Genomic DNA, 12,397 nt, shown 5'->3' with positions numbered 1-12,397 from the left:
AATTTTTCAATTTCTTTCCCTTAAGGACCAAGGCTATTTTTACATTTCTGCGGTGTTTGTGTTTAGCTGTAATTTTCCTCTTACTCATTTACTGTACCCACACATATTATATACCGTTTTTCTCGCCATTAAATGGACTTTCTAAAGATACCATTATTTTCATCATATCTTCTAATATATTTAATTTTTTTTTATAAAATATGAGGAAAAAATGGAAAAAACACACTTTTTCTAACTTTGACCCCCAAAATCTGTTACACATCTACAACCACCAAAAAACACCCATGCTAAATAGTTTCTAAATTTTGTCCTGAGTTTAGAAATACCCAATGTTTACATGTTCTTTGCTTTTTTTTGCAAGTTATAGGGCAATAAATACAAGTAGCACTTTGCTATTTCCAAACCACTTTTTTTTTCCAATATTAGCACTAGTTACATTGGGACACTGATATCTGCCAGGAATCCCTGAATATCCCTTGACATGTATATATTTTTTTAGAAGACATCCCAAAGTATTGATCTAGGCCCATTTTGGTATATTTCATGCCACCATTTCACCGCCAAATGAGATCAAATAAAAAAAATTGTTCACTTTTTCACAATTTTTTTCACAAACTTTAGGTTTCTCACTGAAATTATTTGCAAACAATTGGTGCAATTATGGCATAAATGGTTGTAAAGGCTTCTCTTCTTGCTTTTTGGTAATTAGAAGGCCGCTAAATACCGCTGCACATCACACGTGTATTATGTCTAGCAGTGAAGGGGTTAATTAGGTAGCTTGTAGGGAGCTTCAGGGTTAATTTTAGCTTTAATGTAGACATCAGCCTCCCACCTGACACATCACACCCCCTGATCCCTCCCAAACAGCTCTCTTCCCTCCCCCACCCCACAATTGTCCCCGCCATCTTAAGTACTGGCAGAAAGTCTGCCCGTACTAAAATAAAAGGTATTTAAAAAAATAAATAAAAAAAAGTATATTTACATATGCTGATGTGGAGGATCCCCCCTTAGGCTCCAACCTCCCTGATCCCCCCCAAACAGCTCCCTAACCTTCCCCCTCTACCTTATTGGTAGCCATCTTGGGTACTGGCAGCTGTCTGCCAGTACCCAGTTTACTAAAAAAAATGTTTTTTTTTTTTAATTTTATTCATTTTTTCTGTAGTGTAGCTCCCCCCCCAAGACCAACCCTCCACCCCCTCCCAGATCCCTTAGATGCTTTTTTTTAAAATAAATTTTACCCCTCTTTTATTAAAAACATTTTCTGTAGTGTAGCTGTTCCCACCCGCTTCCACCCGGGCACGCACCCGCCCCCGCCTCCCCGTGCACGTGCGCGCCTTCGCGCGCACGCCCGTCTATCCCGCCCACCTCCATGTCATGGCTCACATTGATGGCCGCCCACCCGCCCGCCTCCCACTGCTGCTCCTACCCACCAATGATACCGGCCATCAATGTCCGGTGCAGAGAGGGCCACAGAGTGGCTCTCTCTGCATCGGATGGCCAAGGGGTGTTATTGCAGGATGCCTCGATATCGAGGCATCACTGCAATAACTGGAAAGCGGCTGGAATCAATCAGGATCGATTCCAGCCGCTTTAAACCCCTAATGTTGTACAGGGTACGTCGCTGGTCTTTAAAGACCAGTCTGTGTGCGACGTACCCTGTACGACATGCATCCTTATGGGGTTAAATTTGCTTTATTCTCTTGTTATCCATTGGTGAAGGAACAAAATTGCACTACTGGCAGCTAGATAAACACATCTAGTTAGCCAATCACAAAAGATAAATGTGTGCAGGCACCAATCAGCAGCTAGCTCCCACTAGTGCAGGATATGTGCCTATTCATTTTCAACAAGGGATACCAAGAAAACTAAGCATATTTGAAAATAGAAGTGAATTTAAAAGTGTCCTAAAACTTCACGCTCTATCGGAATCATGCAAGTTTAATTTTGACTTTTTTTAATTTCGACTACTATCCCTTTAAGACCGCAGCTACTTAGCATCTTGGCAGATTTAAATCATCCCGATCTGACCAGGATGATTGACAGCAATGCAAAAGCACTTGACAAGGTTCCTGAGAGTGAACCTTGTCCGCCTGGCTTATGATAAATGGAGCCTTATGAGTCTATGGTTAATATTTGTCATGCATGCTTTAGTATGGAGTGCGCTACACTATTCATGTTGCATAGTGCAGGTGCATAATTTTCCTTACATAATAGATTTCTATATTTGTCAGCACGAAAATTCATGTTGCATAATGAAGTGCTAAAAATTTGTTAAACTATTGGAATTTTTGGTTACGTTCTTTGCTTTACACCTTTTATGTTTTTGAATGCACAATAGCAAGCGATAACAGTTAATACCTGGCTTTCAAAAGCGTTAAAAGCGAAAACGATATTTCATATTGCATGCAACTGCAAGACTTATGATCTTAGATGTGTACAACAAACGCACTACTACTACTTCTCATTAAAAGTATAGGGTGGGCTATATAAGTATTGATGAGTTAAATGTGTTTTGCTTAAACATTTTAATCAATATTTCCAATTAACCAATAATGGGCTAGATTACAAGTAGCAGGCTAAATTTGTTTTTTGCTCGTGAGCAGTCACGGATAAAAGTAAACGTTGAACGTGGGTAGGATAACATGCATATTACAAGTTGAAAGTAAATTGTGCACGAGCAAAACCTGATGCACGCTAACTTCAGGACTTTGGATTTCGCAACCGCATTAACTTCTCCCCATAGACTTCAATGGAGCTCACTGAAGAAAAAAAAACACATCAGTTTTCGCTCAAGCGCTAATCCGACACTGTGTTAGACCTACGGCTCTATTTTTTTTAATTTTTTTTTTAAAGGTAGTTTTTTTTTTTTTTTTTTAAAGGTAAGGTTAGTCTGTTCTGGTGTAACCTAGGGGGTGTTAGGTTAGGGGGTTTAGATGCTAGTGGGTTAATTTGCAATGAGGTTAGTGGAGGTTTAGGAGTTAATAGTGTAGTGGGTTATTTTGTGATGGGGTAAGGCGGTTTATGGGTTAATAGTGTAGTGGGTTACTTTGTAATGGACTATGCAGTGGTTTAGGGTTTATTAGAGTAGAGGGCTTACAGCAATTCGGGTTAGCGCGCGAGTATGGGTGTTAGGTTTTTCCCACTTTTCTCTCTCCATTGAAGTCAATGGGAGAGTACGTTAACGCAATTGCAATATTGTAACTTCTGCTCTTTGCACGTGTCAGGTTAGTGTGCAATCAATAAATATTTACGCCCAACTTGTAATACGCACGCTACCTGACTCACCCAAAGAGCAGAAGTTGAGTGGAGTTAGCGTGTGAGTGGGAGCGGTAATTACCGCTCCACTTGTAATTTAGCCCACAGTCAGATCTTTTTTACTTAGAGGACAATACACTTACTGACAGCGAGCACATTTTAAAAACCTATGCTTTGTATATTACAACAGATCTAGTTACCATTATGAAACTGAAACTTTTATTGATTTTAAATGTTATTTAGGATTTTCTTGTCTTCAATAAACATTATATACACATATATGCTGATGGTGTTTGCAGAAGCACCTTCAGTTTAAATGTTAATAATATAAACCATGTTTTATATTAATTTATGATTTACTAAAAAAAATTTGGTACACTACAAAAAATAGCTGAAAACTATTCTTAAAGGGACATTCCAGACAAAATTTAAATCCACATGGATGCATTTCAGTTTTAAATAGAAGCATTTTTGTAATATACATGTATTAGCATGCTTCTAATAAAAGTTATAGCTATTTCAAAAGTGTATTTAAGTATGCACCGTGCACCAGCATTTTAAACACTGCACTTGCGCAGAGACCCTAGGGTATCATCTGGTAATGTTTCGATTTGTTAATTGCTGACATGATACAAGCCCCTCGGGGGGATCTGAGCAGCTGCAGTATTTAAAATGCTGGTGCACTGAGAATATCTAGATATTCTTCACATGCAAATGCAGAGAAAAATGTTAACACTAAATTAGTGATAACTTTTACTAGTAACATTTTTGCCAATACATGTACAGTATATTGTAATTATAAAGATCTTCTATGCTTCTAATTACAATATAATTTGTAAAAGAGCAATGCACAATTTTCCCTAAAATATTACATAGGATAAACCTAATTGATATTTTGTGCCATTTTAGGACTCAATCACAGAAGAGGTTGTAGAACTGCTTCAGCCTTATTTGGAGATGGATGACTATAACCTGCAATCTGCCAAAAACGTGTGTGGTAACGTTGCTGGGTTGTGTTCTTGGACACAGGCAATGGCTTACTTTTTTGGAATCAACAAAGAAGTTCTTCCATTGAAGGTATGGACTAAATTATCTGCAATTGTATATAGTTACTGTAGTTAAAGGGCCACTAAAGTAAAATAAATAAAGTTTTATGATTCAGATAAAGCATGCAAGTGCACGGTACATACATAAATGCTTTTTGTGATTGGCTGATGGCAGTCACATGATACAGGGGGGAGGAATATTGGATTAACTTTGGAATTTGCCAGAAATGTCTCTATTTTCATTTCAAATTCAGTAAGTGCTATTGCATTGTCTTTTTATTGTGTATCTGTCACATTATTCAATTGTCCTTTATTTCCTTTTAAACAATGCTATGAAAAACAGGTTAAACATATATATTTGCCTATAGCTAAAGCACAGTCATTTTAATGATGAGCGAACATTTTACAACCCCATAGACCTCTTCATCCTCTGTGTTTAAGCAGTTGTAATGTTCTGTTTCCTTAACCACTTGCCTCTTTTCTCTTGAACAATCTTAACTATTGTTAATTTTGCCTCCCACTTTCTATTTTTCTGCCTCCACCATTTCTCACATATGTTTAAGCTCTTTTCACTTTTTCGCTCTCAACATATCACTTTAATACGTCTTAAAAACCTATGAATGTTTATGAATGCCATAGCAGCCCATGTATTGGGCTAAGTGACATTAAATGGATTGTAAAATATTTTTCCAATGGTTTATTATACAAGCTACGGAGTATTACATGTATGGAAAATTACTCCTTTAGATTTAAGTTATTTCTTTACGTGATATAGCTGATTTGGTCTTTAAAACATTACCAATTTTTCTCAATAACATACCCATTTAAATGGACTGAGTCTGCAGGAAGAGGCAATTGGTTTTATCTATGTATCTGTTTAATTACATTTTGATTATGGGTGGTGGTTCAAAGAGTAAAACTACCTATTTCAATTGTGAAAATAAGTATGAAGAAGTAATTTTTAATACATTGGTATAACAAGTTATTGAAAAAAATGTACAGTACCGTGATGAATTCTTTTATTTGAAGTTAGGTATCTTGTGGGAATATGAGCATGACTTGGCTATGCTCCGTAATTTTCTCTGTCTCTTTGAACAACACTGCATCATATCGATAAGAGCAAGTGATATTTACTATTGATTCCTTCCATCATCTCATCTGAAATCTGCCTTTTACTGGAATTTCCCATGGCATGAAGTTTTCACACACTGCTACTGTTTAACTGGCTGAGCACGTCTTATTAGCATTTATACTGAACGATTATCTACCTGAAAAGTACATTTAGGATAAAAAAACATAGGACTAGATTATGAGTGGAGCGCTACTTAGTGCTCCCGCTCAAGCGTTAACTTTGCTAGACTGTGTTTTTGTGTGCGTGTCATGCAGCGTTCTAATTGCAAGTTGAAAGTAAAAAGTTTGCGAGCAAGTGAACCGTAGTAAAAATCAGTGTCGGACCTAATGTCTACAGGGCCCCGGTACAATAATTTATTTTCAGCCCCCCTAAAAGCATCTCACCAGTTTTGGGATATTCACTACATATTTATTGTTTAGACAGCCACTGTACCTCAAAATTACTACTTTCATGAATACAAAGGGAATGCCTAACATACCAAACTCCCCTAACCCATATACACACACTCTCCGGAGCATATACATATTCATGTACACACACACACACACACACACACACACACTACAGAGCATACACATATACATGTACACACACTCTCCAGAGCATACACATATACATGTACACACACACACACACTCTCCAGAGCATACACATATACATGTACACACACACACACACTCTCCAGAGCATACACATATACATGTACACACACACTCTCCAGAGCATACACATATACATGTACGCACACACACACACTCTCCAGAGCATACACATATACAGTACACGTACACACAAACACACACACACTCTCCAGAGTATACACATATTCATGTACACACACACACTCTCTAGAGCATACACATATTCATGTACACACACACTCCAGAGCATACACATATTCATGTACACACACACTCTCCAGAGCATACACATATTCATGTACATACACACACACTCCAGAGCATACACATATTCATGTACACACACACTCTCCAGAGCATACACATATACATGTACACACACACACTCTCCAGAGCATACACATATTCATGTACACACACACACTCTCCAGCGCATACACATATTCATGTACACACACACACACTCTCCAGCGCATACACATATACATGTACACACACACACTCTCCAGCGCATACGCATATTCATGTACACACACACACACTCCAGAGCATACACATATTCATGTACACACACACACTCTCCAGCGCATACACATATACATGTACACACACACTCTCCAGAGCATACACATATTCATGTACACACACACACTCTCCAGCGCATACACATATACATGTACACACACACTCTCCAGAGCATACACATATACATGTACACACACACACACTCTCCAGCGCATACACATATACATGTACACACACACTCTCCAGCGCATACACATATACATGTACACACACACTCTCCAGAGCATACACATATACATGTACACACACACACACTCCAGAGCATACACATATTCATGTACACACACACTCTCCAGAGCATACACATATACATGTACACACACACACTCCAGAGCATACACATATACATGTACACACACACACACTCCAGAGCATACACATATTCATGTACACACACACTCTCCAGAGCATACACATATACATGTACACACACACACACACTCCAGAGCATACACATATTCATGTACACACACACTCTCCAGAGCATACACATATACATGTACACACAAACACACACTACAGAGCACACACAAATTTATGTACACACTCCAATATATCATCCAATATTAAAAATACAATGTATGTGTGCCTCAAGACGGAAGAGAGCAGTGTCTGCAGCTGCACAGATGTTTAAATCCTCACGTGCCTGCCGCTCCAGCTTTCTGCTGCATGCGCCTACAGTCAGCCCTACCCTGAACAATCCCCACCACCAGAGCAGTTACCTGGTAACAGTGGTAACCCCAGCAGGACCTTTTCTTATACAGTATGATTGGTTGGATGCCGAGTTAGTGCTTTGCATTCAGTGCTGCACAGTGCACACCTAAAACAGCACATGGCACTAGCTCGGCATGTCACATGATCCCAGCACGGTCTGGCACAGTTTCTCACAAATAAATATAAGCAGAGAACTTTTGACTGTGACAGTATTAGGACTGACATCAGCAGACTGGCATGAACCAGACTGACTCTTGGGCCCCACAACAAAGACTGAGCCCTGGGCAGCTGCCCCTTTTGCCCTGTGTTAAAGATGGCACTGAATGTCACATTCCAATCTTCACAAACAGAATAATCTATTTTTTTTATTGTATATTTTTATATATATCTATATATACTTATAACTCTATATCTATTCCTATAGATATATAAGTATAGATATGTATTTTACATGAAAATTATCAAACATATATAGAAATATATATTTAAGAATAAAAAGTACATTATTTTCTGTGTGAAGAACATAGTAATGTAAAATATGCATAACGCCCATTGGGGTTTGCAACTTCAGACTAATGAATTTGGGTTAGCGCACACAAAGAACTGCCATCTTCAGTGCGCATTAATGATATATTAAAAATAAAATGATACAAAAAATAAGAAAAATGATTTAAAATTACATACGCTAACCAAATATCACGACCGTGTTAACGTATGCTCAATGGAGAGTACAAATGAAAACACCTAACCCCTATCACTCGCCCGCTAACCCTAACAGCCAGGCCTGCCCTTTGGGGGCCTTACACTTTCAGCGGTGTATGTAGGAGAAAGTGCAATGTATATCCGAAGAAGTGTTTATGGAATCAGGAGGTGTAATATATACTGTTATTCTTTTTATAGGTAACACTGAATGTTGTGACAGGGGTGGGCCATACAGGGGGCATAGCATACGGGGGGGGGGGGGGGTGAGAGTCCTGGGCTATTGGCCCCTGCAAAGTTGTCTTGTCCTGGGCCCTACAAATGTGAAGGGTGTCCCTGCCGACAGCACTAATGAATATTTCACATTCCAATGTTCTTCACATACAGAACAATGTAATTTTGTTTTTGAACAATAGTTTTTTTTATTATAGTAATACACCATACAGTATACACAGTATGTACAACCAATCAAGAGGGTGGGAAGATTTAAACATAAAGAACATTGTAATTTTTATTGTATATATATATATATATATATCTGTAAATACCTATACCCATAGCTGTAAAAACCTATACCTGTGTATCTATTCCTATAGATATATACAGGGCCGTCTTAAACACAGGGCAAAAGGGGCAGCTGCACAGGGCCCAGTCTTTGTTGATGGGCCCAAGAGTCCTAAAAAAAAAGAAAAAATACTTTTTTTTTTTAGTTCTTGCCAGACTGCTGATGTAATGTGACATGGGGGAACACACACCGTATACTGTCCCAGTAAAAAGTTCTCTGCTTATATTTATTTGTGAGAAACTGTGCCAGACCGTGCTGGTGTCATGTGAACAAGCTAGTGCCATGTGCTGTTTTAGGTTTGCACTGTGCAGCACTGAATGCTAAGCCCAAACTCAGCATCCAGCCATTCCCACTGCATCAGAAAAGGTCCTGCTGGGGTTACCACTGTTACTAGGTAACTGCTCTGGTAGTGGGATTGTTTTTGGGTAGGGCTGACTGTAGGCGCATGCAGCAGAAAGCTGGAGCGGCAGGCACGTGAGGATTTGAGCATCTGTGCAGCTGCACACACTGCTCTCTCCAGTCTTGAGGCTGTGTGACTCGTCTCACACTGTATCCATGCAGCCTTGGGCAGACAGCATCCAGTCTGCTGGTCCCCTTAGCCCAGCTCTTTCTGCTGTGGCCCTAAGATCAACTAACTGAAGTTTGTTAGGGGAACAGTGCTTTGTAGAAAGGTGTCAGTGGGAAGAATAAGTGAGTGCACGCACGCCCCTCCCCCATGCAGCATTGTCTAGTGCAGGGTAAGAGGGAACTTGTTCCTAGCAAAGAAGTGACATGTGCTGCTGTGGCTGATGTATAGTGTCATGCTGATACTTCACACATTAAGGTAAGGTTTATTTTTATAGTTTTTTTGTTCTCTCTGTCTCGGATTTTACAGCTTCCCATAGTAGTTGTGCTGTTCCAGTCAGTAAACTTATATTTGTCTGCACCTCCATGATTCCTCCTTAGTTTTTACCTTGCTTTACTCTGTTGGCTGCCCTAAATCTATTTAACCAACTAACCTCACACCAGAATCACATTCAAAAGCATATTAAATGAATCCACAGTTGAGGAATTTATATATTTATTTACTTATTAGTACTGCTTAGGTCCAGTTTCACATATTGCAATTTATTTCTTTTTTTTTTTTAAATGATTAGCCCAGCAGTGGATGATCCACTGCTGGGCTAATAATTTTAAAAAATATATAATATAAATTGATTTTGTTGTTTTTTGGGATATATATATATATATATATATATACAGTATATGCTTGATTTTTTTTTATTGTTCAAAAAGATTCTTTACTACTCATTCCCCGATTTTGGATAATCAACATTGTTATATTCAGATGCTTTATAACTTCTAAGATTGCCTGTTTCTATGCCTCTGAACGCCACCATCCTGCAGTCTCCTTAGCTTAGTGCTAGTTCATGTGTGCCATATAGATAACATTGTGCTTACTCACATGGACAATGATAATGGGTTCACAACAACCAGCACTAATTGGCTAAATTGCATGATTGTAAAAAGCTAAAAAAAGCACTGAGATAAGGGGCAATCTTCAAGGGCTCATAGCTCATATAGCGCTCATATGATAGCCTGGACCTGAGTTTTTCAGCATGGCCCATAAAAGTCTATTATGTTAGGGATTTAGCGTGGCTACGCTATCTGAACTCCAGATATTAGTGCACCCTAGGCTTCCACTCCAGCACTAACATTTTACTCTCCACTGATAATATGGAAGTAAAAGTGTAAGACCCTATTGATTGCACCATTTTATGCTCCACTTGTAATCTAGGCCATTATTTGCTAAGGATTTGATAAGGGGACATTTGCTTGACCAATGAATACGGTTTTATAGCTATATATGATTTTTTTAAGAACAAAGTGCTGATACCTATTAACAAATATATCAGTTTATGGGAGAGACGTATTATGTGGTATAAGTTGCATTTTGGTATTTTGATGATCACAGTCAGTTTTTCCATGTTAATTGCATTTTATATTATTGTTATATTATTAGCAGCCCATATTAGAAGGGGTGTTTTTTTTTTAAATCAGTTAGAGAGAGAGTGCTATAATTAAATGGAAAATAACGTTGAAATTAAACATTCATGACTCAGATAGAACATGAGGTTTCAAGATTATCAAATTGTGCACAATCTTTTTATAAGCACACTTTATTGGGCACCAGCTCCTACTGAGCATGTGCAAGAGTTTACAGTGTATACGTATATGAGTCTGTGATTGGTTGATGGCTGTCACATCATGCAGGGGACCAGCAAACAAAAAGGACATTTTAAAATTTGTTTAAAAAAATCAATTGCTCATTTAAAATCCAGAGTAAGTTATGTTTGATTATGTAATTCTACTGTATTTAACAGTCCTTTAAAATGACATGAAAACCAATTTTTTTCTTTCATGATTCAGTTAGAATATGCAATTTTTAACAACTTTTTAATTTACTTCTATTATCAAATTTGCTTCATTCTCTTTTGTTAAAAATTAGGAACGTAAGCTCAGGAGCATGCACGTGTCTACAACACTATATGGCAGCAAGAATGTTATCCATTTGCAAGAGCACTATTTACTGCCATGCAGTGCCTCGGATACCTACCTAGGTATCTCTTCAACAAAGAATATTATAGGAACGAAGCAAATTTGATAATAGAAGTAAATTGGATAGTTGTTTTTTTTTTAAATGGTATGCTCTGTCTGATTCACAAAAGAACATTTTTGGGTTTCATATCTCTTTTTTTTTTTTTTTTAATATATTTTATTGAAGGAGACACATTTGAGACAGTACAAGCATATTTTGAACAAGGCAGAATACATCATGCTACATTTTATATTTATAAAGTGACTGATACATTTAGTAGGATTTTTGAGGTACCAGTATGATGATAGTATAATCCAGTTTTGAATAAATGTATAAAGGAGTTTACCCGTCTGTCTATCTTCATGTGTCCCTCATTTTTGTTATATATAAAGTAAGCAATACTATAAAACATTATAAAAGAACAAATACCACACTTAACTAACCTAATTCCATACCATCTGTGAGTAAGAGAAGAGGAGGGCTAAGGAGCGAGAGGGAAATAATAAAAAAAATAAAAAAAGGGGAGAACCCTCAAAAAAAGGATTGAATGTTTATTTCATTTGTGGATTCTGATGCTTCTGAGCATGAGAGAGAATTGTATAGTGTCCCCCACTCTCCCCTTAATGTTGCTTCTATCATTATCTCATGTTGCATGAAAGATTTGAGGATTTGTCTTTGTTTCCCCAGTGTTAGATTCTCCAAAAAGGCTTTCAATTTTTTCAGGAATGTTGGGAGACTACCTCTAATTTCTAGAATGGTATCTTTTTGTTCTATGAATATTTGTTTGTATAGGGCTTTTTTTTTTTAATTGTGTCAGTGTGTGTGTGTGTGTGTGTGTGTGTGGGGGGGGGGGGTCTAGAACACCATAAAGTTAGGATGCATTTTCTGGCTATCAGTGTACAAAGTGTTAGTAGGGAGTGTAGTTTAGAGCTTACATTATCCCATATGAACAAGTAAATCTTATCAATGATAAAGGTAATGTCAATTGACATAACTGTTTTGAGCCAGTACTGTAGGAGCCCCCAAAAGTGTTGGATCGCTGGGCATTCTATGAAATAGAGGGCCAGGGAAGGATTAGGGTACTGGTATTTTACACACTGGTTTGGGTGTTGTGGGTTCCATTTTCTCCATCTATTGGGTGTGATATAGTCTTTATGTAGTAGTCTGATCTGCGCCTCTTGC

The 12,397-nt window shown here is 38.0% G+C and overlaps 1 protein-coding gene across 1 annotated transcript in view; it reads left to right on the top strand.

Moving 5' to 3' along the window:
* The window catches only part of LOC128661578 (dynein axonemal heavy chain 5-like), a 671,317-nt gene that overhangs the window by 470,025 nt on the left and 188,895 nt on the right, over positions 1–12,397 (top strand). The window contains 1 exon segment of the mRNA XM_053715820.1: positions 4,165–4,332. Coding sequence (XP_053571795.1) covers positions 4,165–4,332 — 168 coding nt within the window.

Source organism: Bombina bombina, chromosome 5 (genome assembly GCF_027579735.1).
Source record: "Bombina bombina isolate aBomBom1 chromosome 5, aBomBom1.pri, whole genome shotgun sequence".
Classification (NCBI taxonomy): domain Eukaryota; kingdom Metazoa; phylum Chordata; class Amphibia; order Anura; family Bombinatoridae; genus Bombina; species Bombina bombina.
The sequence above is the reverse complement of the archived record's forward strand: the minus strand, read 5'-3'. Positions and strand labels throughout refer to the sequence as shown.